This window comes from Suricata suricatta, chromosome 6 (genome assembly GCF_006229205.1).
Source record: "Suricata suricatta isolate VVHF042 chromosome 6, meerkat_22Aug2017_6uvM2_HiC, whole genome shotgun sequence".
Lineage (NCBI taxonomy): Eukaryota > Metazoa > Chordata > Mammalia > Carnivora > Herpestidae > Suricata > Suricata suricatta.
Genome location: NC_043705.1, coordinates 84373382 through 84398346, shown reverse-complemented (window position 1 = coordinate 84398346; position 24965 = coordinate 84373382). Strand labels below are relative to the sequence as shown.

At 56.8% G+C, this 24965-nt stretch overlaps 2 protein-coding genes and 2 long non-coding RNA genes across 7 annotated transcripts in view; 2 read left to right on the top strand and 2 right to left on the bottom strand.

Moving 5' to 3' along the window:
• The window catches only part of LOC115294751, a 12824-nt gene extending 3884 nt beyond the window's left edge, over positions 1-8940 (bottom strand). Inside the window, exon 1 of one of the 3 annotated variants that reach the window (XR_003910123.1) lies at positions 8814-8940. This is a non-coding gene — a long non-coding RNA (uncharacterized LOC115294751). Of the gene's footprint in view, positions 1-784; positions 939-8813 lie in introns of those variants that run through there. The other 2 variants (XR_003910121.1, XR_003910122.1) reach the window with 2 other exon arrangements.
• PRR7 (proline rich 7, synaptic) lies at positions 1-9399 on the top strand. The gene is made up of 3 exons (XM_029942752.1): positions 1-88; positions 8014-8666; positions 8868-9399. The coding sequence occupies exons 2-3, from the start codon at positions 8255-8257 to the stop codon at positions 9263-9265; spliced, it is 810 nt and encodes a 269-aa protein (XP_029798612.1). The 5' UTR covers positions 1-88; positions 8014-8254; the 3' UTR covers positions 9266-9399.
• A 253-nt stretch (positions 9400-9652) lies between these two features.
• Positions 9653-24918, bottom strand: DBN1 (drebrin 1). Of its 2 annotated transcripts, XM_029942746.1 has the most exons (15): positions 24675-24918; positions 19959-20014; positions 19234-19346; positions 18993-19067; positions 18722-18868; positions 18506-18583; positions 18078-18229; positions 17930-17993; positions 13886-13945; positions 13677-13800; positions 12772-12909; positions 12271-12435; positions 11150-11835; positions 10780-10882; positions 9653-10573 (listed from the first exon to the last, which is right to left on the bottom strand). In XM_029942746.1, exons 1-15 carry the CDS (start codon positions 24758-24760, stop codon positions 10503-10505), a joined length of 2118 nt encoding a protein of 705 aa, XP_029798606.1. In that variant the 5' UTR covers positions 24761-24918; the 3' UTR covers positions 9653-10502. The 2 variants fall into 2 exon arrangements, with proteins under 2 accessions (XP_029798606.1, XP_029798607.1); XM_029942747.1 differs by lacking the exon at positions 12772-12909 and having other exon boundaries at positions 24675-24917.
• LOC115294752 lies at positions 11015-17415 on the top strand. Its single transcript, XR_003910124.1, has 2 exons — positions 11015-11092; positions 17178-17415. It is a non-coding gene; the product is annotated as an uncharacterized LOC115294752 (long non-coding RNA).
• Positions 24919-24965: the final 47 nt, after the last annotated feature.

Here is a 24965-nt window from a genome sequence, read left to right as displayed (position 1 = left end):
CTCCCCCCCAGGTCGGGGGTTCTGTCCGCGGGGCCGGCGCCACTCGCCCCGAGCCAGGAGGACGAGCTCGAGGAGGATGCCTGGGCCCGTGAGTACCGCGGCGGCGGCGGCAGCGCGGCCGGGCGGGCCCAGAGCGCGGGCGGAAGATAGTCCCGGGCTGAGCCCCTCCTCGCGGGCAGCTCCGTGCTCTGGCCCCGGGTCGCGGCCCCGGACCCCCACCAGACCAGCCCCTCCCCCAGCCTACTCTGGAGGGAGGGAGGGAGGGAGGGAGGGAGAAGGAGGGCGCCAGTGAGCGAGGGAGCCAAAGCCGGGCGCGAGCAGCCACCGGTTCGCTTGGAAACGGTTGCCACAGCAACGGGGTTGCGCTCCCAGGCAACGCGGCTGCGGGGCGGTGACGCCCCCTCTCGCCCCTCCCCCACCCCACGCGGGGCCGCAGCCCAGGGGCGCAGGGGGAGAGGGGGTGCGGGGACTGGCCCTCGAGCCGCGGGGGTAATAACTTCACCCGTCTGGGTGTGCCTGCCTCCACAGCTCGTCAAGATGGGGGTAGGGTGGGTGAGCGGCCCCGTGGGCACAAGCTGGCTCCCACGTGGCTGCAGTCGTCGCAGCAAGGTTCTTGGGGTGGCTGCAAATGTGGGGGCGGCCTAGCCCCTGGGCCTGCCATGGGAGGAGGAGGCTTGGAGCCTGGGTCCGGCATCTGTGTTCCAATACCCCCACCATCACTACCACCACTCGCTAGCAAAATGGCCTGACCTGAGTTGGGTGCCACAGAGGCGATGTTCCTTACCAGAGGAGAAGAAAGAAGCTTATGTCTCTCCTCTTCATGGCCAGAGCTTGTGCCAAACCCCGGCTAGGGCCGGTGATGGGTTTCTGCTCCACGTTTCAAGCCACCATTCTCCAGGGAGTGGTGGGAGCAGAGTGGGTAGGAGCAGAGGAAAGGACATTGCTGACCCAGGGAAGCTGAAGCTCAGGTCAAATGGGAGTGCCCCAGCCCACTGTCTGGATCACAAGTGTCCCTTTCTTGTCTGAGCACAAAGCCCAGACTGTGCTGGGTGGCATGCAGGTTGGCCAGCAGGCAGGCCAGCACCACATGGAGATGTGCTGTCCTCCAGGGGAGCTCCTCTGGGAGGAGAACGGCAGCTGAGTCAGAGGAAATGACCTCTGGCTCCTCTCCCAACCTCCCCCAGCTGACAGCGGCAGGGTGCTGGGGAGAGAAACGGTCCTCCTGCCAGCTCTCCCAGACCTGACTCAGCAGATGCCAGCCTCCAATCGCAGACCTTGGACTCAGCATTCCAGTGACCACAACCACCGTTGGGTTTCCTTTCCCATCCAGGGAAGTGTCCTGGGGCACCAGAGGTGACTGTTACCCCAGGCATTTGAGGCATAAGATGTCCTGAGATGGGTGGTGTCTGAAGTCAGTCCTGAGTATCACTGCTGCAGGAGTGCCTTTGGAATTATTCACGGGCTTCTTTCATTCTGTTCCTGCTCTGTGTTGAGTGTTTTGCATTCAGTGTCTCCTAATTCTTACAATTGTGCAGGTAAGTTTATTATCCCCATTTTAAAGATGAAGACTCCAAGGCTCAGGGAAGTAACCTGATCTCCCCAAGGTCACACAACCAGTAAGTGGTGGAGCTCAGTTTCCGGTGCAGGTTTCTCTGCTGGCACAACAGCTCTCAGCCTGATCCATGTTGTGATCCATGCAGAAAAGAACTGTAGGGCCTTCTAGAGGAGCATTCTTAACTTCCTTTCATATTCTTCCAGTGAGGAAATTCCCTAGATCTTTCAAGCTTTAGTACAGTTTTTCTTCTTCCACCCAAATCAGTCAGATTCTTGCTCACCTGGATGCTGTATAGCATTGTGTTGCTGCTGGGCTGGTTCCCTTCCTCCATTTTCTCTCTTTGGGTGAAACTGAGCAGTGAGGGCTACCTCAGTTACCTGGGAACCCCCCAATACCCTAATTCTTGGTTTTGGGGCTCTGTGGCCTGATCAGCTTGCAGCCCTGGCTGTGGTAGAATTCAGCAGAGATGGGCTCATCCATGTACTGCTGGCTACTGTGGGTGCTCATCAGTTCAGCTGATGGAAACCCAAATGCCTCTAGGGCCCAGGGAACAATGGAATGAGTGAGGTGGGCCAGGGAGCTAGTCTATGTCACCATGTGAGAATGTGGACTTGGAATGACCATATAATTTTTAAGATGAACCCAGGATCTAGACTTTTATGTAAAATCTCCTGGTTTTTAAATTTGGCAGCTAATCAGAATATTTTTAAAAAATTGATTGTGGGACAACAAAACATGCCCATGAACTGTGCCCAGCCTGAGAGTCACAAGGCCATGGCCTCTGGTCCATGGTAAAGTGATGGCAGGTTCTGCTGGAACACTTCCAGGTCTGTGTATAGTGCCATGGACTGGTTTCCATATTGGAGCCTCTTCAGGCTGCAGAATGTTAGCATTTGGTTTGTCACATGCAGCTATGTATACCAGTCTTGAAGTGTTTTCACTTCATTCATCAGTTTTGCTCCACCCTTGGCAATCCTAGGCAGGTCTCATCATCCCTGTCTTACATGCAAAGAAACTTCAGCTCAGGCATGGGAACAGCTGGGACGGGGCCACACAGCCCGATCAGGGCAGAAGCAGGATTTGAACCCTGGGCTTGCCCTTTAGTGCTCTGTGTGTGATGCCAGGCTGCCTATCCAAAGAGGGCATCCTCATCTCCCCCCAGCCCCACAGGTGTGGCCAGCTCCCTTGGAGGGACCGATGTGAGTACAGTAGACACTGAGCCATGCAGGGCCTCTCTACTCACAGCTCTCTGGGACCCCAGTCTGTTGTCCATGTTCACAGTTTCCAAACCCTGGGTTCCTGGCCCAGTGCCAGGGTTGAGTCACATAGGTGCTACCTGTAGCATCTCTAGTACCTGTAGGACCTTGGCCTAACTGAAAACAAGGCTCTGGTCAGCTCCTGGTCAGCTCTACACCTGGCTGACTGGCAGCAATCCCCTCTCTCTGGCTTCAGTTCATCTGTCTTGGTGTGGGAAGAGTGTAAAACTGTCACCTGTGCCTGCCTTCCTGCCAGGACAGTGGGCTTTGCAGTCACCAGGGCTTCACAACCAACTGGCTATGTGGGCCCGAGCTGGCCCCACCTCCTGGGTGTCACTGAGGTACTAAATGTGAAGAAGCCAGCAAGGGTCTGGCATGTGCTGTTTATGGAGGATACGTTAGCAGTAACTTCTCCCACTCCATCCTTACTCTACACACCACATCCTCCCTCCCTCTGCTGTCCCCTGGTCTGAGTCCCTGCCCCTTCAATTGACTGGCAGCTCTGGGGACCTTATGACCCAAAATCCCTGCCATTTGATTCCCTCTGTCCATTCCAGAGCCCCTAACATATGCCTCCATTTTCTTTTGTTCACATGGATGATGGGTCCTCATCTCATTTGTAAACCACCCTGCCAGGGCTGAGAGCTGGATGATGGCTTCTATCTCACTGACTTTTTAATGAATAGCTGACCATTTCCCAGGTGTGTGAATTGGATGCAGACTCAGCTCTTTTTTTTTTTTTTTTTTTTAAGATTTTAGTTATTTATTTGGTGGTGGTGGGGAGCAGTGGGAGAAGGAGAGAGGATCTTGAGCAGGCTCCATGCCCTGTGTGGAGCCTGACACAGGGCTTGATCTCATGATGGTGAGGTCATGACCTGAACTGAAACCAAGAGTCAGATGCTCAACTGACCGAGTTACCCAGGTGCCCCCAGACCCAGCTCTTGAAGTGTTTCCCGTCCTGTGGCTAAAAGACCAAACAGGGAACTAGGCTTATAGAGTCACTCCAAGTGGTTTTGGAGCTGCTGGGTGCCAGATGACAAGACAGATGCAGCCTCTGGAGTCACACACAGACAATTGCAGCACACTGTGACATCCATGGACTCTCCCTCCAATCCTGGGGAGTAAGGCCGCCTGGAGCTGACTTGTCCAGCAAAGTGACAGTGAGCCCATGAAGCCGAGTAGTAAGTGTGGAGACAAGAACTTGGAGGCTGTGTTGCAGGCCCCTCGGGGAAAGAAAGCAGGACTTATTCACAGTGCAGGATGGAAACACAGGCCGGTTGCAGAGGGAAGGGCAGTGAGAGGTTAGGCTGAAGATGCCTTGGCAGGAGTTCATCCTGGAGGCCATGATCTAGGTCAGTTCTCCAAGTGTGCTCTCTGGACCACAACATCAGCATCTGCTGGGAATTTGTTAGAAATGCACTCTTGGGTCCAACCCCAGACCTACTGAAGCAAACACTGGGAGCAGAGCCCAGCACTGTTTTAACAAGCTCTGATTCTCATTCAAGTTTAAGAGGCACCCATCTACACTGTCTTAAAGAGCTGGGCTGCTACCTGAAAGGGTGGGAGTTGCAGGAGGATTCAGGCGGGAGAGGGCCTGGGGGAAATGGCCATGTGGAAAGTGGGTAGGCTGAGCAGGAGTGTAGCATGGAAGTACAGAGTGTGGTGGCAAGCATGGTGATAGGAGCCCAGGTGAGAAAAAGATGATGGGGGCCTGGCTGAGGTAGTGGCAGGGGGACTAAAGGAAATAGACAGATGAAGGCACAATGTGCACTGAGGGTAAAAACAGGATTTGGGGGATGGAGTGAGTGGTGGGCTCTTTACTGAGCTAAAGGACCCAGTAGATTTTAAAGGTCTAAGGTTGCCAGGGTTCTCCATGCAGAGGAGCAATGTGGTAGGTGCCCACAGCAGCCCACCAGGCCTCGTGGTAAGAAATCTGTGTTTCCTTGGGTATCATTTGATTTCTTTGAGCCAAGTGCTCCCTCTGTCAAATGGGAGGAATGCTAGCCTAGTTTGTAGGATAACTGAGAATGATCTGTGATGTCCAGCCCTCAGGCAGAGAGCACCTAAAGGACACACACATCTCTGTATTCCTACCTCAGAAGCTGCCATCATCAGCACTAATGTTTATTGGGCATCTCCAAACCCTTTGCATGGACCAGCTCAGTTTTCTCAGTGGTCACTGATGGGGAAACTGGCATCACAGAGGTTAAGAAACTCACCCCCTGGGGTCTCCTTTGTGTCCCCCTGCTGTACCCCAGTGAGTGTATGGCCTAAGAAAAGATACAAAGCAACACACTCAAAAACTCTATAAATAAATCAAGATGGAAGCCTAAAAATATGTTCAAATAACCTGCAAGAAGGTAAGAAAAGAGAAAGAAGAAACACATAAAATGGCAGGTTTAATGGAGGAGGCACCATGCTAGCACACAGCTGGAGTTGGACAGGTGCAGTATTTGCTCTGGAGTCTGGAGGGAATGGAGAGGGTGTGTGGCTGTGAGCAGGAAGCTGTAGGCAGGGTCTGCACTGAAGGGCTCCCTAGACACAGGCAGGAGCAAGCATACAAGTATGAAGGGGTAAAGGGACAACTCTTTGAGGAAGATTGGAGAAGCCTGGTCTGTCAGGAAGAGCTTCTGGAAAGGTCTCTTGACATTTATGTGAGGAGCACCTACTGTGGATTAGATGAAATGTAATGAGCAACTCCTGTGGGCCCAACACAGGCAGGAGGGAAGCGTCAGGCAGGATCCATGCCCTCTGGGCCTGCCAGAGCACCACCGAGTGAAGTAGTGGTCCAGGAGGGAGTGTTTAGCATCAAACCCATGCCTACTCAAACTGGGCATTGGTGCCAGCAGGACAGAGAGCGGCCAAATTCATAAAATATGACAGTGATTCCTGCCTCCTGCTGAGGGGCCACATTGGCACCGAGAGTCTTGGTTGTGGCCTGCCCTGTTTGCCTTAATGCCCAGTCAGCTGAGTTGGGCCCCTCAGGGCAAAGTCTCTGTCCTTTGTTCCTTGTTAACCTTGGAGCTGCCATCCCATTCCTCCACCCTATAGTATTTTCCGACTTGTGAGCTGAGGCCTGGTGGCCAGAAGCACCAGGGCTTTGTGCGAAGGAACAGAAAGGTGTGTTTTGGCTACAAGCTGGCCAGTCAGCTCAGTGTCCCCATGGCTGCCAAGTCCTCATGTACCAAGTGCTCACATGCATAGGGCTCTTCATTTAGGTCTCAGTGGTCATGTAAGGGAAAATATTTTGACAGACTATGGATTCAGACTCAGGCTAAATCCTAGCTCCTCCCCTTATAAGCTGTGTGACCTGGAGCAAATCATTTCTCCGACCCTGTTTCCTCATCTGTCAAATGGGCCCCCACTGAGAAGGAGGTATTATACATCACATGAGGTTCTGAATGGAAAGGGCCTAGAACAAGGCCTGACATGCAGTAGACAGTCCTCGGCAGGTATTTCTATTTCTAATTCAGCTAAACTCCTTCACCTCCAGTCCCAGAAGTACCTTTTCTGATCTGGAGCTGTACCTGATGTGCAGGCCAAGGGGCCCCTGAGTTAGTGCCGGCTTCCTCAGAGCATTCCTGAAAATTCCTGTGAGCTCAGGAAAAGGAGAACAACAGATTTAATTAACTCCCAGTGACTGGCAGCATCGTGTTTTTATCTGGGCTGCGTCGCCATGGCAGCCTCATGGCAGGGTTGTGGTGGGGGCGGGTGGAGCTATTGTTCTCGCCATTGTCTGTTCTGGAACACAGGCCCAGGAGAAAGGGACTGGCACGGGGACCAAGTGGCACATGGCACAAGGCAGCCAGAGAATGAGACAGGAGCCATCTGGGGAGAAGTGTGGGGTGGCCCATGGCCTGGCTTCCCCCCAGCTTGCAGCCAGAACAATCTGAGACAGCTTGATGTGGACCTCCAGCTTGGAGCTCAGGCCCACCATGGCCCCCAGAGCTAAATGTGTGTGTGCCTTCGATATGCTGAGGATGGGGGGGCTGTCGATGGGACTCCTGGAAGAACGGCCCACAAAGTAGCTCAAGTAGCAGCACTCTCCCACCCCTGGCTAGGGTTTTGTGGCCAGACTTGATTCAAATTAAGGCACTGCTATCTGCGATCTACACAGCTAATTACCACCTGCCCCCCTCCCTTCTCCCCCCCATCGGTAAAATAGTAATAACTGCAGTTACCCCAAAGGGTTATATGTGAAAACCCTGGGTAGGTATAAGGCATTCAAGAAGGGCACACTTCTGTTCTGCGAGGGTGGTGAACAATTGCCTGCCACCCGTCACTCCGCAGTCAGGGCTCCATCCTACATACCTCACGATGCAAGTTACCCTCTAAACCCCGGCTGTGGAAAGGAAGGAGACAGAACTGGAGGTGTCCATCGACAGGTGATACAGGAGCAAACGAGCTACTTTTCTTACCCTCGGCAGAAACGTAAAGGAATTGAGGAGAATTGATATGGCCTTCTGGAGCTAGGAGGGCAGGGCCAATGAGGCTGCAAATTGGTAGGAGGCTGGGGAAACAGAGCTGGGATCTGGCAGGCGGAGGCGCCTCGAGGAAAGGAGCAGCCCCCCTCTCCCCTCAGCCGTGCAGACAAAAGCAGACCAGTGGCACGTAGTAACAGCTGGAACAACCCCTCCTGAGCCTCCTCTACAAAAGCTACGACGACCAGGAGGCCCGCAGTGCCAACCTGGATGTTCCATGCTTTGGGCGGCCAGGAGTAGGAGCGGGTAATAGGCCTAGAGCGGCGTATGCCTAGGGCTAACGCTGGGCGTCGGTGGGCTGCTTGTGGGGCTATAGGAGGTGGGCCATCTTTTCCCCGCCGAAAAGCAGAGATTCCTTTTCAGCGTCCTGAGGGTCTATCCACAGGCCTCTGAAGCCCTTTCCGAGCTGGGGTACTATGTGAGGTGAGGTGGTGAACCTTCCGTGAGTACGGAGGCTGAGACTGGCCTTCGCGCGCCCTCTACTGGCCCGCCTGGAGTCCCCTGGATAAGCTGCGGCGGCGGCCGGGTCTCAGATCCGGGAAAACCCTACCGGGGAAACCTCGAGGTGTGACGTCACCCCCTGGTGACGTCACCGCCCCCCCGGGGAGTGCGGGGGTTCCCGCAGAGGAGGCTTCCCCAGAACTGCGCGGGGCACGGGCGCGGGCTGGGAAGTCGTCCGGGCTGCAGCGTGCCTTCACCGCGCCTTGTGTCTGTTCTACAGGTCCCGCGCGGCCCCGGGTGAGGCCCGCCCGCGCTCCCACCGGCGCCATGGGAAGGAGCGGGCGCCACTGCTCTTGCCCCCTGCCGGCGCGCGCACGACTTGAGCCCCGCCGCGGGCAGCCCCCGGCCGCAGGTGCTCGAGTGACGCTGGCGGCGCCTGGGAGCGTGGCGCGGGGCCGGGGCCACGTAGAGGAACCCAGTGTCCAGTGAAGCAGCCGAGGACCCGCCGCCCCGCCGCCGCCATGGTTATGTCCCAGGGCACCTACACGTTCCTCACGTGCTTCGCCGGTTTCTGGCTAATCTGGGGTCTCATCGTCCTACTCTGCTGCTTCTGCAGCTTCCTGCGCCGCCGCCTCAAACGGCGCCAGGAGGAGCGACTACGTGAGCAGAACCTCCGCGCCCTCGAGCTGGAGCCCCTCGAGCTGGAGGGCAGCCTGGCTGGAAGCCCCCCGGGCTTGGCGCCGCCCCCACCACCGCAGCGCGGCCGCCTCGAGGCGCCAGCGCACGCGCATCAGCACGTGCACGTCCATCCGCTGCTGCACCACGGGCCGGCGCAGCCACACGCACACCCACACGCACACCACCACGCGCTTCCGCACCCGCCGCCTCCGCACCTCGCAGTGCCGCCTCGGCCTTGGAGTTACCCGCGTCAAGGTAAGTCCAGACCTCTGCCGTGGTCAGCGCGGGCCACTAAGAGTGGGCGGGATCACTACGGACTGGCAAGCCTTCCACGGGATAGCCTCCCCAAGAACCTAGGAGGTAGCGGGCTGGGCCTAGGGTTGGCAGCTGGCCAAAGCTTACGCAGGAGGCAGGAGACGGGTGGCCTCACTCCTCTGGTCGTTTCCCACTCCGCAGCGGAATCGGACATGTCCAAACCACCGTGCTATGAAGAGGCGGTGCTGATGGCCGAGCCGCCGCCGCCCTACAGTGAGGTGCTCACGGACACGCGCGGCCTCTACCGCAAGATCGTCACACCCTTTCTGAGCCGCCGCGATAGCGCGGAGAAACAGGAACAGCCGCCGCCCAGCTACAAGCCCCTCTTCCTGGACCGGGGCTACACATCAGCGCTGCACCTGCCCAGCGCTCCGCGGCCCGCGCCACCCTGCCCTGCACTCTGTCTGCAGGCGGACCGTGGTCGCAGGGTCTTCCCCAGCTGGACCGACTCGGAACTCAGCAGCCGCGAGCCGCTGGAGCATGGAGCTTGGCGCCTGCCGGTCTCCATCCCCTTGTTCGGGAGGACTACAGCCGTATAGAGAGGGCACCCGGCGTTCCGGGCCCCACCCGCGGACTCAAGGCCTGACTGCGGGGCTTTTTAAACGCTTCCCTTGGACTGCGGGGACGGGAGGGGAGGGAGGGATTTCTTACCCCGTTTGTTACATTTTGAGGATAATAAAGGTGTGTGATCTGGTTTGGTACAAGCGGAGGGGACACCCACAGCTTGCGCCCAAGGTTCTGGTAGCCAGGCCTGCCCGGGGATTGGTGACCCAGGGCCTGAATGCGCCTTCTGGATGATAAGAGGCTGGTTCCTCTGGGGCCAGACCCTACCTTCCCTGCCCGTGAGATCACGGTGAGGGCGCCCTCTGTGGCCTTGGAGGTGGGAAGAGTTGGGAATGGGGTCAGGGAAGGCGGCACACCACAGATCCGCCCCTGGAGGCCCGGAGCAGCAGGCCTGAAGGGATCTGGATTTCTTTATTAACAGACATGAGCACGACCCGTTACAGAAGTTTGTGCTTTCCAAAAAACAGTTACTGAACGTGAAAAAGGAACCCAAGCAAAGAGGGAGGAATTTGGGAGGGGCCATCTAAGCCCAGGGCCCCACCGGTAGATAGCCCTGACCTGATCCGCGCCTAGGGCCTCCAGCTTGGGACCTGCCCAGCAGGAGGGGGGCAGGAAAGGGCCTGGAAGCTGAAGGGCCCCAGCTGGGCCTGCTTCCTTTGGGCCAGGCGGGGAGGGGTCAAGAGAAGGGCGGGGAGGGGGTCCCAGGGAGCCAGAGCCCACGAGCCATTTATTGCCATGTTTTAAAATTCGTGCAAAATATCTGAAGCCCTGGACAGAGAATACAAAGTGATATTTTTCCAAGAAACATAAAACTAGGAAAAGAGGTGGGACATTTTCCCACCAGAGCTCCCCCGACGCCAGGCCCCCACGTAGGGTGAGATCTCCACCCCGGCCAGCTGAGTGAGCAGGGAGGACTAAGAGCTACAATCTGGTCCGGGCGGGGAGGGGGTAGAATTTGCAACAGCGTCTCAACTACCAACGGGAGGAAAACCAGTCAACTGTACAAGTCTCCTATCAACTTTAAAAAAAAGAGAAAAGCTGTAAAAGTCAGGCCCTGTGGGTAGGGAAGCGGCCAAGTCCCGGGCCAGGGCCGGAATCCGGAGTGGGTGCCAGGCGGAGCTGCTGCGAGTGCAGGCACGGCGAGCCGTCTGGCCAGAGGCCGGCACAGGTGGGCGGCCTTGGCAAGGGCAGCCTGAGGGCGGGGCGCCACTGCTAATCACCACCCTCGAAGCCCTCCTCTTCTTCTGGTACTGGGTCTGCATCCCAGCAGGTGATGTCGATTTCTATGGCGTTGAGAAAAGAGGGGAGATAAGGAGATAGCCCAGCAGGTCCATGGCTATCCCCCAACCCCTGGGAGCTGTGGCTGGCTGGCTGTGCATCCACACTTGAACTCAATACCCCCAAGTGATTGCGTGTGCACTCGCATATGTTCACACTTGAACCCAGCACCCCCACCAGACTTCTTCCCCATCACCCATCCCAGCACTACCTGGAGGTTTGTTGTAGAACACAGGAGGCGGGGCCTTTGCGCACAGCTCTTCGGATTGGGCGAACTCTTCCTCCTGTGATTGGCTGAAGTACCCCTCACTGGCCTGCAGGAGGAAAGCTCAAAGTCACTGGGCCCCACCCAGGAGGGCTAGGACTGACCTATACCAGGCCTGAGCTCGTTTCCCCAGCAACCAGTGATTTCATCAGTGGTTTCCAGGGAAACAGATGCCTGCCTTGGTCACAAAGGCAGACGGCCCAAGGAGGGAGAATGAAATGCAGCCACCCTCCAGTAATGTGGGTCTCAGAGAAAGGAGGTACTGTCTGCTAAAACCCTAACCACCATCCCTACAACCAGGCTGTCCCTGCCCCACCTGGGTCCCCTCCTTCTGGGTGGTCTCGCCATTGGTCAGCAGGTGGGGTTCTGGCTCTGGCTCCAGCTCTGGCTCCTGATCCAACTCCTCTAGAGCAGAGGGCAGAGTTGGGACCTGGGGGGTGGCCAGAGGCTCCCCTTCTATTTCCTCTTCTGGGTCACAGAAGGTAGCCGGCGGCTCAGGCAGCTCATCAAAATTGAGAAGGTTGGCACAGCCTTTGCCTGCCAGTGGCAGTGGCTCCTCAGCCACCTCATCTAGCAGGGGTACCTCTGCCAGAGTGACCTCAGCACCCGAAGGTGGTGTAGGGACCCTAGGCTCAGCCTGGGATGTGGAGGCCTCTTCCCCGTTGCCAGGCCATAGGTCAATGAGGCTGGCAGCGGCAGGGGTGATGGTGTTGGCAACAGCGGTGTCGGCAGTGGCAGCGTCGGTTTCAACGGCATCAGCTACCAGGATGTCGGCTGTGGCGGTGTTGGCCATGGCAGGTTCCAGAGGGGCAGCCGGGGCAGCCAGGACAGCCTGCTCTGGAGATGCCATGAGCATCAAGTCCTCCGTGGAGGCTTGCCCCCGGGGAGGCTCTGTTGCCTGTGGGGGCTCCTCCATGGGGCCTGCCCAGGCCTGAGGGGCTGCTGCTCTGGCCTCTTTGCTGGTCTCTTCACTATCCAGGCTGGGCCCGGGCTCCTGGGTCTCTGCAATAGCACAAATGGAGGAGAGAGATGAGGTCACCTCCTTCAGGGAAAGAAGCGGGCCCGGGACCGCCACCATACTGTACTCTGCCCATCCACTGACTTCTAGGACAGAAGGCTTCCACTCAGTTCCATACAGAGCACCTTCCAGCACAACCCCTAGGCCCTGCTGTCCCTTTATCTTGTAGTGTCTTTAAACTGCTCGGCAGCCCTGGGAGGAAGGTGCCATGCCCATTCCAGAGAGAGATACTGAGGTTCAGACAGCACGTCTGACTGTAACCCCAAGTCTCCTCCCTGCCATAGCTACTTCCAGGGCAGTACAGTCTAAGTAATGGGTGGCTCAGATCCCTGAAGAGCTGTTACACATGGCCACGTAGGGTTCCCAGCCCCGGGACTGGGCTGAGCCCTGGTGCAGCGAGGATGCAGCCCCTCAATCACCTTGAGGGGGTGGCGGCGGCAGTGGTGGAGGCTGCGAGGACGTGACCTCATCCAAAGCCCGCTCAATCTGTTCAGCGACAGGGGTGGAAGCCGTGCTGGAGTCAGATGGGCTCCGGGTAGGGATGGGGGTGGGTGCCATCCTCCGGTGGCTGTCCAGGTGGCTGCCTGTGGAACAAACCCCCAGGCTGGTCAGTAAGGGCCAGGGAGCCAGGTGGGACCAGGATTGTCCACCTTGGGGGCCTGGCCATCACCTCCTATCTGGAGTCTGGGTGGGGGCTAGGAGCCCCCCAGCCTTTCAGGGGCCAGAACACAGCTCCAGACCCTATAAGCCAGGCCCCCTTGGAGCAAGAGCCCCTTCAGGGCCAGGGGAAAGAGGCAGGTAATACCTGCTCCGGGGACAAACACCAGAGATCAGAGGTCAGGATGGGGGAGGGCGGGGGCACTGCTGGGAAGCGGGGCCCTCCTTACCCCACCCCACTGAGGCCTGGGGCTGCTACCTACATGGGAGGGAGGAAGAGAGGTTTGGGGTGCGGTGACAGGTGATATAGGGAAAGGGAGTCCGTGGAGGGGAGGAGGAGGAAGAGGAGGAGGAGGAAGGCCCACTGTCCGATGCCTTTATGAAAGGGCAGTACGGACGACCTGCCGAGAGAGACAGACAGAGAGAGACAGAGGACAAGAGAGGGTCAGTCTCCCCCCCACCCCCATGAGACCTCACCCGCCCCCAGGGCTGGCCCTAGAAATCCAAACTGCCTTCAGCTAGGGCACACAATCAGCCACACTAGACCACAGCCTCAAGCCATCAAAGGATTCCCACCAGCACCAGACACGCACAGCAATGAGCGTGCCACACAAAGCCAGCCTCAAAGCAGCACAGGGACAGCCTGACCCACCCCTGGAACCCCAGCACAGGGCCAAGCACACAACAGGGGCAAACACTCCGATCAGCAGACAGAGCAGGAGGGTGCTTTGTGGAGGGAGGTGGAAGCCGCACAGGGAGAACCCCAACAGTGAGCACTGGGTACAGGCTCCAGGCTGCTCAAAGTCAGGACCAGGGGAAGAGCCCACTGCACATGCACCCACAGCCCTTCAGGCAAGACCTAGTTCAACCCCAGGAGGGCCACTCCCCACAGTCAAGCGGAGGCTTCAGCCCATGCCAGAGCTGCCCAGATGACCTCTGGGACTACCCATTGCTCAGCCAAGGGTGACACAACCCCCCACCTGAACCCCTCTCAGTCCTGCCACCTGGGAGCCAGTGGGCAAAAGCACACACGATGAGTGAATGGCCTTGCCTTCTCCAAAGGAGTCCTTGGGCAAGGAAGGCTTCCCTTCCAAGAAAGAGTCGCAGAGAGGCTCAGGCCCAGAACCTGAGGAGAGGGGGTCAGGTGGGGGGCGGGACCTGGGACTACCTGGTCGGTGGTTGAAGGGTGAGGGTGCATCACAGCTGCCCGCAGAAGCCGACGCAACTCGTTCCTGCTGTTTGAAGAACTCCCGTGGGTTGTCAGGCCGCTGGGCAATAATGGCTGCTGCCTCCTAGGGGCACAAAGAAAGGGTGAGAGCCGGGCCCAGCTAAGTTAAGCCCTGCCCACCTCACTTTGTCCTGCCCCCCAGTTCTCACCTCTACCTCTGATTCTGACTTCTTCATCTGTGTCTCTTCTTCCTCATCCCGCTGGTCACCCTGGAAACCAAAGGGATAGTGTCCTGGTCACCCCCCTCTGCCAGGAGCTCTTGGCCTTCTTACAGGCCTCCTGTTTTCTCCACAACCTGGCAGGAAGGGGCATGGAGGTGACACCTTAGCTCCTGTCACTGCCCAGTCACATAGCCCTTGGCCACCTCATCTCCAGCTCAGAGAGGCTACAGGTACCCAGCTCAGCTCCTGCTCCTTCATCTCCAGATACAACAGGCATCCAGGGTCATTCAGGAATGCTCCCTGCTTTGTAGCTACCTTTTCTTGGACGGCCTACCTCAGTACCCAGCCAACCACATCCCATCACTGATGCCTGGATCTTGGCATTATGAGGGAAGGCTTCTCATTGGTCCCATCTCCTTGCTCTCTTCCCATAAAAGGATTTTTCCAAAATCCAAATCAGACCATGATTTTACCTAGATTTTTCCTTGGGGAGGCTTCTAATGAGCCAGTGAGTACTAGCTGGGTATGGCCCACAGACGGCTTTTGTTTTGCCTGTATAATGTTTTTATTTTTTTAGTGTTTATTCTTTTATTTTGAGAGAGAGTGTACATTGGGTTGGGACAGAGAGAGAGGAAGAAAGAATCCCAAGGAGGCTCCACTCTTAGTGCAGGCAGAGCCTGACGTGGGGCTCCACCCATGACCTGAGCCAAAATTAGAAGTCAGACACTTAACCAATTGAGCCACCCAGGCACCCCCAGTATGATGTGTTTTTGTTTGTTTGTTTGTTTTTTATTTATTTTTGAGAGGCAGAGAGAGACAGCATGAGCAGGGGAGGGTCAGAGAGAGGGAGACACAGAACCTGAAACAGACTCCAGGCTCTGAGCTAGCTGTCAGCACAGAGCCCAACACAGGGCTCGAACCCATGTACCATGAGATTATGACCTGAGCTGAAACCAGGCTCTGCTCTAGCTGTCAGCACAGAGCCCGATGCAGGGCTCAAACCCACAAACCACAAGATCATGACCTGAGCCAAAGCCGGACGCTTAACCAACTGAGTCACCCAGGCGCCCCGGTATGTTGTTTTTAAAACATTAGCTGCTACCACTTAAAAATCAGGAGTTTCACACCAAGATCAGGATCTCTAGTTTCTCCTGAAATGCCAGAAGCCCTGGCAACACTGGCCCACGTGCCCCAAAGCCACTACTAGCCAGAGCTGCACCGTGGAAGCCCTCCCCACCAAGTATGTGCCGTCCAGCTCGCTGCAGCCCACCATCCCCTACTGCAAGCAGCTACCTGCACCAGTTTGGAGGCTGTAACCCCAAGAGTAAAGGTAGACAGGGCCCCTTGTTCCTCCTACATTCCCTTTCCCCTTGCCTGATCTAGCCTCTGTCACCTTTCTCACACCCTTCTCCCGCCCTGACTCAGCCACACAACCTGTAAGATGGGAGACAAAGTCCCCAGCACAATGTAGTCACAGTTCCTAGAGGAAGCACACCATGTCCCACCTCTGTGCTTTCACACGGGACATCAATCTCTCTGGCCCCAAATGCCCAACTCCTATCCCAGGTTCAACTCTTCCTGCTCTCAGCCTCAGCTTAGCACTGTCTCCTGCGGAAAAGGACCCTTGCCCATTCAGGTCATTTCTGGGTCCCCACGAGGTGTTCCAGGCATACACCACAGATTACACTGTATCATAATTTCCTTTTTATGGGATCATCACCCCTGTCCCCTGTGTGTGACACGGGCCAAGAACTCAGATCTGTGTGGGAGTGGCCAGCACATGGGTCAGTTGGCACACATTTGCTCACCTGAACTTACTACATCAAAGATTCTTAATCAGTGCTGCTCCTGCTACTATTGTGGCAAATGGGGTGGGGTGGTGCAGTGACAGAGCTTCTTTGTTTTGAGCACATAATCTAAAACTTAAACTTTCTTCTCAGGATACATTAAGAAAATGGCCCTTCAAAGTACTCCTCAGAGGGCTGTCACTCCAACCACAGCTTTGTCTCTTCCAGAATGAAATCTGAAGTCCTCCTCTGACTTAGCTCTGTCCCTTTCAAGTTTCCCTTGCTCCTCGGCTCACTGGGTTCTAGTCAGAATCCTTGCCTTCCCATAAATTACATCCCAACAGCCTTTGCTGATGTTCCAGCACTGGCTAGTGTGTAACCTCACTAGAGTCCTTTGCCTGGTTCAGAAAAAGGATGAGAGGCAAGCTCATCAAAAAAGCCTTAACTACCAACAATGTGCAAAACACTGAAATAAATTAGGGCTCTCCGTAGGAAAGGGAGATAAATACATTAATCATAGGGTCAAAAGCACGGTTGTGTCTGAGCATCTTCAGATACATGGGAGCTCCCTGGCAGCCCAAGGAAAAAGGGAACTCAGTACAAGGAATGCAATTCTTAACAGAGGAGAGAAAGCAGGACAGCTTAAGCAAGGAGAAAGCATTTTATGGTTCTAAATCCCAAAATTCACACATGGGACTTTCTTTAAAAGCCCTACAGTTGTAGGGTCACCACAATGACCTGCTAGAACATCTTACGGTTACTGTCACATGAGCCAGACTTGAAGAGCCAGATGAAACTACCATGTAATGGTGTAAGACTTTTGAGACTCTGACTACAATGTTGACAACTGGTGAAGATGAGGGATTGGGGGATTCACCCTACTATTGTTTCTACTTCTGTGTGCATGTATGTGAAATTTTCTGTCAAAATAAATGGTTTCAAAATGACCTTGCTCTGAATGGACAAACAAAATGTGGTGTATACATACAATCAGCTTTAAGAAGATATTCTGACACATGGATTAACCTTGAAAACACTGCAAAGTGAAATAGCCTCGTCACAAAAGGAAAAATATTACATGATTCCATTCAAATGAGGTACTTAAGAGGAGTCAAATTCATAGAAAGAAAGGCAGCTGCCTGGGGTCCAGGGGAACAAAGAATGGGGAGTTTAATGTTTAATGAGGACAGAGTCTCAGTATGGAAAGATGAAAATAAATTTTTGAAGATCAACAGTGATGACAGTTGTACAATAGGAACAGATTGGCAATCTTAATGCCACTAAACTGTACACTTAAAAATGGTTAAGATGGCACATTTTATGTTATATACATTTTGGCACAATTCAAAATAAGTTGATTCATTAATTAATTTAGAAAAAAATCTTGCCCACCTTGTGCTCCACTGCCACATTTGGCAGGTGGCAAATGTTTGCTGAATGAATGATGGCAGATCAGGTGGAGCTTACTAACCACACATCATCTCCACCCCCAGGGGCTGATGTGATTGGAGTGAACTATGACAGCCACTTGACGCCAGGGCTTCTGCAGGGCTGTCCCGTCTCCTCCCTCCCAGCCTCCTGTGAGTGTGACCCTGAGTCCCCATGGCACAAACGGCCATCATAGTCCCAATCCAAATGAGTACTACCCACCTCCCATCCTGAACTATACCATGCTCAGCCCTGAACGACTTTAGCTATTTCTGAAATACAAAATTCAATTCAAAGCATGAAGATTCAATTCCAATATGATTTTCAAAGAGTCCGGTCGCACGAGTCATCCCAATGTTTGAATGTCAGACAGCACCCTTGGAAAAAGGGGCTGCTCTAAAAGAGATACTATGGATGCTCAGAGCGCCCGCCTGGGCTCATTCATGTGACTGCAGCACAACTGTGGTGGGGACCAGGCCTCCAGCCCCCAAAGTGTAGGTGTCTAATCCACCCTAAGCCATGCAGGCTCCACTGGGAGGAGTACAGCGGGCCTGGTCAGCGAAGGTCATGGTAGATTTTCTCTTTTATAAAAGAAGCGTCTTCCAAGGAGGTCTCTTTCCACAGTCAAGGAAGAGACCCACATGATCAGGTGGCAGGCCTGACACTCTGTGACACTCCATGTCCATGCAGAAGTACCCTGCACACCCAGAGCTGTTCCCAAGCCACTGATATTCCCCCGCCCCCCGAAGCCCAAAAACACAGGGACCACTCTCCCTTCCCCTCACCAGCAGACTGGGAGCCCTGGCTAAAAACTTACAAAGATAGACTGCTCCTTCAACCGCCGCTTGGCCTCCTCAGCTTCCAGAGTCTGCTGTTTCCTTCTGGAACGATAAACCAGCATGCACACGTTAGGGTGGGTCCACTGAAGGCCTGGAGCCTGTGGCCTGGGATGGGGCAGGGCCGACCTGTGCTCCTCGATCTGCTGTTCCCGCTCTCGGTAGCGCCGTTCACGCTCCTCCTGCTCCTGCCGTTCCTGCTCCATTCGCTCTTGCTCAAACCGGAGTCTCTCATCCAGAGCCTTCTTCCGCTCTTCCTCCTTCCTCAGCTCTTCCTCCTTCTGTAATCCCCCATGCCAAGGCAGTGTAGGCCCTGAGCTGGGGCGTGCCTCTGCCCCTGCCCCTCCAGCCCACCCCCAACCCAGGATTGGGGAAGTACCGGTTCTGGAAATTATGCCCTATGGGCATAAAGCCAAAAGGGCTCCCTCTTTCAGCTGGGGAAGCAAACAAGAAGGGAAACACTGTTTGAGGGACTTGGGGATAGAGGCCGGAGCTATGCCTTGGGGTGGGGTCAGGGAGGGGCAGCTCAGCCTAAAAGCTGGGGCCAAGGTCCACACCTTGGCTTGCTCCCAGAACTGCTCACGGTTAATCCGCTTCATTTCCACAGCAGCATCAGTTTTCTGATAGGTGGTGCCCTGCAAAGTCCAATGGTGTGGCATGAGCAGGGAGAATAGGCTAAGTGTTCCGGGAACTGCCATACACAAAGGGTGAGGACCGAGAGAGGTGGGGCGGGTGGAGCCCTGGCAGGGCCAGCCTGCCCCAGGCACACTGACCACCGGCTCAGCATTCTCATCCTCACGTAGCCGCAGTCGGTGCAGCACGGGGCTGGAAAGCCTCGCTAGCCCATTGGAGAGCCGCTGCCCGATGGCACCCGCATCTATGTCTTCCACACTGCTGGCATTCACAATCACGTCGACACCCTGCAGCAAGAAGTCGTGTTCAGGCAGCATGGCTCTGTCCTGTCCCATCTCTACCACCAGCCAGTGCAGAGACCCCACCCCTGGTGGCTGGCCCCGCCCCCACAAGCCCCACCCCCACTCGCACCTGAAAGAATTCAGCCACCTTAGCCACGTGGCTGGCACAAGCACATTTTCGGGCATCAGGCACATCTTCACCGACCTGCAAAGTACCCAGTGAAGAGATCGAGAGGGGGAGCAGCCTGAGGCTCCGGGCTCTCTTTCCAGGGGGCCAGCGGGGCGCTCTCTGGTGATGTCAGCAGGTGAAGAGGGGCAGAGGGCAACTGTTCTGAGGCCTTTATTCCCCTCCCCAGCCCACAGCTGCATACCCAGTTGATGAGCACGTATTTTGGCAGAGCAGCCTGGGAGTCCTTGACGCTGCAGAAGCCGTACATCACCTTCTGGTTCTCAAAGTGGCCGGAGAGCTCCTGCAAACCCCCATCTGGGGGAATCGGGGGTATCAGGACTCTCCATCTCCTGAACCCTTACCCTACAAAGGGCCTAGAACCTGAAGGAAAGACTCCTCTCGTGGGCTCTGCAGGCACACCCAGTGATCTGGAGGTCCCACAGTCCTGTGCTGGTGTGAGACAGGGCCAGTAGGCTGGAGCGAGCTTTGTCTCTGAATCCCCTGGGGCCTGACTTAGGGTAGGACTGAGTAAGTGTTTGTTCTTGACACATCCCATGTCTCACTGTTCACACATCATCTCTTACATGGTGCTAGTGCCTGCTGAGGTAAAAGTTAAAAACCTTGGGTTCTGGAGAAAGTGGAGGTGATCTGGGCCATCTCTGCCAGGCCCCTTCTCCCCTAGCTGTGTGACTCTGGGCAGTTACTGTCCCTCTCTGAGGCTCAACCTTCTTATAATCAAACAGCAAGCAAGGCTCCCTCCCTCCCCACCCTGGGGATCTTAGAGATGGCTGGAGGAAGGACACAGGCAGACAAAGTGTGGGTCGGCTGGCTGCAAGCAAGGAGATGGCCTGCAGCCAGGCGGGTGGGGAAGAAAACCACCGGAGGAGGGGGCGGAGAGGAAGGCAAAGGAATAGCTGGAATTCTTACCTCCTGATGCTGCAAGCTTGAGGTCATCGGAGCCATCCTCATATGTGTACAGAGCCCTGGGGAGAGGGAGGGGTGGCTCAGAGTACTCTCAGGGCCCGGGCCGCCAATTTTGGGTGGGGATGGCTCTGGTGAGGAGGAGGGACACAGAGGGTGCAGGCCAGGAGTCGGGGTTCTGGCCCAGCACTGCCATGTCATCACGACAGCAGGGCCAGGCACCAATTCTGGCTGGAGCCCAGTGGGGGGTGGTCTGGGACCTGGGAGAGGGAGGCCTGGGTCAGGAGGGGAGTAGGCAATGGGGTAGAAATCGCTGCCTGGTCGCTGGCTTTGAGGGAGTCCATTTGGCCCATTCTCAGAGCCCAGGCCCTGGCAGCCTACAACCTAGTGAGCGGGTGTGAGCTGGGAGATTCCAAGGCGACGGTTCCTTGGTTACTGTTCCCAGGCTACCACGATCCTCATCCCCCATTGGCTGTCGCCAGGAACCTACCTGGCGTGTTCTTCAGTACCCAAGGGAGGCCCCTCCTCCCGTGGCAAGGGAGGGGGAGGAGAGAGAACCTGGTGCTCTCTTCGGATGGGCATCCTGGGTAACCATGGCAACCTGGCACTTGGCACATGACTGGCCCACCCTATCCATATTCTCCTGAACACAAAGGACCCTGGGGACAGGCCTTTGGCCTCAATCTCAGCCTCTCACAAATGGGGATGAGGTCAGTGTGGTCATTCTTGTCACTCTTGCCCAGACTCAGATCCCTGGCATGTTCTCCGGGCCTTCTAGCCCCTAGGCCTCTGCCAGAGCTGAGGCTCTGGCCTCCTGGGAATGCTGGCCTTCCCTTCTGCCTTAGCTTCACCAGCAAGCTGATTGTAGCTGCCTTCTGCCTTCCTCCTTTTTAGCTTTTTCTGCCCTGGCTTTTTCTACCCAGAGGCAGTGTAACAGCATCCATTTCACAGAAGGGAAGGCAGAGACGTCTCCTGAGAACCCACTGGAACAAGGAAGAAGGGCCTTGTCCCAGAGGCTCAGGAGTTCTCAAGCTCCTTCCCCATGCTTTCCTTTCTCTACTCCCAGGGCAAGTCGAGGGGGCTGGGGGCTAAAAGAAGGAGAGGCAAGGTGATGGAGAAAAGAAAGGGAGGGAGAAAGGAGTTAGAAAGAAAAGAAAGGAAGTAAAAGGATGAAGAGAAAATGAAAGAAGGTGGGAGAGAGAGAAGGAAGGGGGAGGGAGAGAGGGAAGAAGAAGGAGGGGGAGAGAAGGAGGAGGGAGGGAAGAAGGAAAGAGGAGGGCCGAGGGAAGGGAGGAGGGCCTGGCCCAGTCTGGAGGTCAGCACAAGTCAAGATCCCTAGCCCCCTGCTTCTTGGGATTCCCTCCCTACAGAAAGGGTCACAGGTGGGCTGTGGGGCTGGGAGCTCCTGGTCCAACTGCTGCCTGGGCCCCAACCCTGGCAGCTGCTTTCTAGCACAGCTGTCCCACCACCTGTCTGGTTACCCTAACCCACCACTGGGAACAAAGGGCCCTCAGAGAAGCAGTGGTCTGTCCGTCTCCATTCTGCAGACCCGAAATGGAGGCAGAACTCAAAGACCCTGGTTGCCAGACACTGCTCTAGGTTATCACATCTTCCTGGGGCAACTTGTCAGCCTCTCTGGGGGGCCTTGCTCCTCCCAGGAACACCTACCTGCCAAGGACCCCTTCCACCCTCACCCCTTGCCTACCCACGTCTGGCCATCTTTTCCTGCTATGGCCACAGCCCTTGCCTGGCAGGAACCATACCTAAGTTAAAAGCCTTCAGCAGGGCTTCAGCCCTGAGCTCCGCCCCGCCTGCCTTTCCAGCCAGATATCCATATCCACACCAAACACTTGGGCTGTGCTGGATGGCTCCCTGATCCCAAACATAATTCTGGATATTTCCCACCCTGGAGCCTCTACATATGTGGTTCCCTCCACAGGAAGGCCGGATCTAGTTCTCTACCTCAGCTCCCACCCCTGGTTGAAATTCCCTCAGGGCCCCCAATCCTTGAGAGAACAAGGAAGCCCTGTCCTAAGCTGTACTTACCACACCCCAGCAGAGATGGCAAGAGGTATACGAACCCATCTCAGCTCTCACTAGGCCAGAGCTCCTCCAACACATCAGAGGCAGCCTGGGACTGCATGTGCAGGAGCTGATAAAACTACCAGGTATCAGGAAGGGAGGCCCAAGAATCTACCTGTCTCACCAGCTCCAACCCCTCGAGACAGACAATGCCCTGACTGTAAGATCTGTGGAGCTGAGCATCTGATTCGGTCAATCCACACATCTCACTCCCTGGGTTCCAGAGCCAGCACAGGGCAGCACCAGTAGGTACCTGTGACACTGACACAAACTCTGAGAAACCACCTAGGCCACAGACACTGGACTAGGATGGGCTGGGGACTGGAATGGAGCCACTCCATGGAGATCCTGAGTTCAGCTGAGATGGGGAACCAAAGGCAGATGGACCCTTCAGAACAATCCCACTCAGGATGTTGGAGCTGGAAGGGCCTTGGGGGTCCCAGATATGGTGGAGTCCCATCTCCTCTTCCTCTTTTCAAGAAGACCAGAGAGGAGCAGACACTGTGTGTGGTCACACAGTGAGCAGTGTCACAGCCAGGGCAACACTTGCTCTTCCCACTACATAACCTGACTTCCTGGACCCAGTGCCAGGGCAGTGGTCCATTTCAGAGGCTCTGCCACCTAGGAGTGAGCTCCCCCATCCCCCTCTCTCCTACTCAGAGGTAAGGTAAGTGAGGGTCGTGCCAAGCCCCTTGACCAAGACAGCAACTGTACTTAAGATGCCCTCCTCCAGGATCTTAGTGCATGGTTCGCCTGTGAGGTTTGAGAGCCCACTGTACCCGTGGCTCTGTACTGGGTGCCCCACTCTGCAGGATGTGATTCTCACACTCATTTCACAAAATGTTATCTGGGCCCTTAGGAATGAGCAATGTGTGTATGTGTGAAGATGCATGTGTGTGTGAGAGTGCATGTGTGTGTGTGTGTGTGTGTCCCACACACAACCCAGATGGGGGCTGACGCATGCCAGTGATGAATAACTTGCTTTGGCCACATGGATGCTTCTGGGTGGTGGGAGCCCAGGCCTCTGCTAAGCAGGATGAGGGCCAGCAGTGGTTGTGTGGCCCTGCACTAGGCTGCCAGAGTCCAATTTCTGGGAGGTTAGGGGGAAATGGCGTGATGACAGTCACCACCAGACCGGAGAGCGAGGGGGACGTTTTAGGGTAGGCTGTGCCTCTCTGCAGGCAGGGCCCATATCCCAAGGCTGGCTCCTCCACCAGGCCAGGCCGGCCACTTACCCTGAACTCCTCCCATGATCTCAGCCCCCTTGGGACAGGGCTGGGACAATGGGTGGGCCGCCTGCCCACTTAGCCTGTGCTGGCCTCTCCTGTGACTGACCTGCAGGACATGAGAGCTTGTCTCCAGCGTCCATCCCTCCAGGCCTGGCTGCCCGCCAGTGCTGCAGTACCATGGCATGGATGCCTGGCCATCTTGCCCCTCCTCCAGCCCCCAGGTCAGTGTCCCTACCTAACTGCCCTCCTAGGATGAAGGTGAAGCCAGCCCAAGTGAGGTCCGTCAGACCTATCCTCTCACTCTGTGCCTCAGTTTCCTGACTGCTAGGAGAAGAACAGGCCTAGAGAACAGAATGGGAACCTGTCCCGAGAGAGTATTTTGGGGCAGGATGATTCCTGAATGGGGCAGTTTGCTTTTCTGCCACCCAGGGGACTCCAGCGGGAGAGCAGGTGGTCCATCCCCTCCCACAACTCAGGGGAAGACAACAGCTGGGGAAGGGGGGAAAGGGTAGTTCAGCTTTTCCCCCACCAGGAAGCTGAGTCCCTGGCCACTGGACAATGAGGCTTAGGGGCTCAGTGGATCTACTCACTCTCTCATCCCTCTTTGGGGGCTCCCTCCACTGTTGTGCGCCTGAGGGCTTCCTCCCAGGGACCCCAGCGGGCCACCCAGCCAGGCAGTTCAGTTCCCGTTGCATCTCCCAGCCCTGCTGCCTAGTCCCCGCAATCCCCTCCGGGTCGGAGAGAAGAGGACTTATCTCGGCCTCCTCCGCGACCCCTGAGGGGAACAGGAGTCACTTGGTGGTTGCTAAGTGGCAAAGAACGTCTTCCCAACACATCCCAACTCAGAGAGGCCCCCCGGTGGGCGGGGCGCCCCGGCCCCCAGCCCGCCCTGCTCCTCCCCCGCCCTAGCTTTCCTTTGTGCTGTGGCCGGGCCGGGCTGGGCAAGGCCGGCTGCGCTGGCTCCGCTAGCTCGGTCCCCGCCTCGTCCCCGCCCGGTCCTCGCCCGCCCGAAGGTGGCGAAGGTGCCCTTGGCCGCCCAGTACACACCTGTCCCCCGGGCCCGGGGCGGAAGGGCAAGAGGGCGGGGGATGGGCTGCTGCAGGGCCATGCGGCCCCGGGCCACACATCTGGGACCCTGAGTCTCCCTAACCTGCGTCCGGCCACCGCTCCCACCGCGAGACTGGGGATGCCTGTGGGCGCTCGGGGCCCGCCACTGCCCCGCCTGGCCCGGCCCGGCCCCTCCCCCGGCGCGCACAAAGGCAGCCCCTCCCTGGCCCTCCCGGGCCGCTGCACCATTTCGGGGTCTCCCCCTCCCTTCCCGGCTGCAGGGCGGCGGAGCCGGCTGGAAACAAAGGCGCGGCGGCGGCGGCGCAGGGACAAAGGGGCCGGGGGGCGGGGGCGGGGGGCTTACCAGTCGGCCGCGCTCTCCTCCCGAATCACCTCCTCGTACGCCGCCAGCAGCTCCAGGCGGTGGCCGCTGAAGCTGACGCCGGCCATGCTGTTGGCCGGACCGAGGCCGAACGGACAGACGCACAGACGGACGGACGGCCAGAGGAGGAGGGAAGGAAAGAAGGAGTCGCCGCCGCCGCCTCGGAGCCTCTGCAGCGTTGCGAGCCAAGCGAGCCAGCGGCCGGGGGAGGGGAGCCGGCCGGCGGGGGGCGGGGGGCGCAGGCTCCGCCCGGCTCACTCCCTCCGCGCGCTC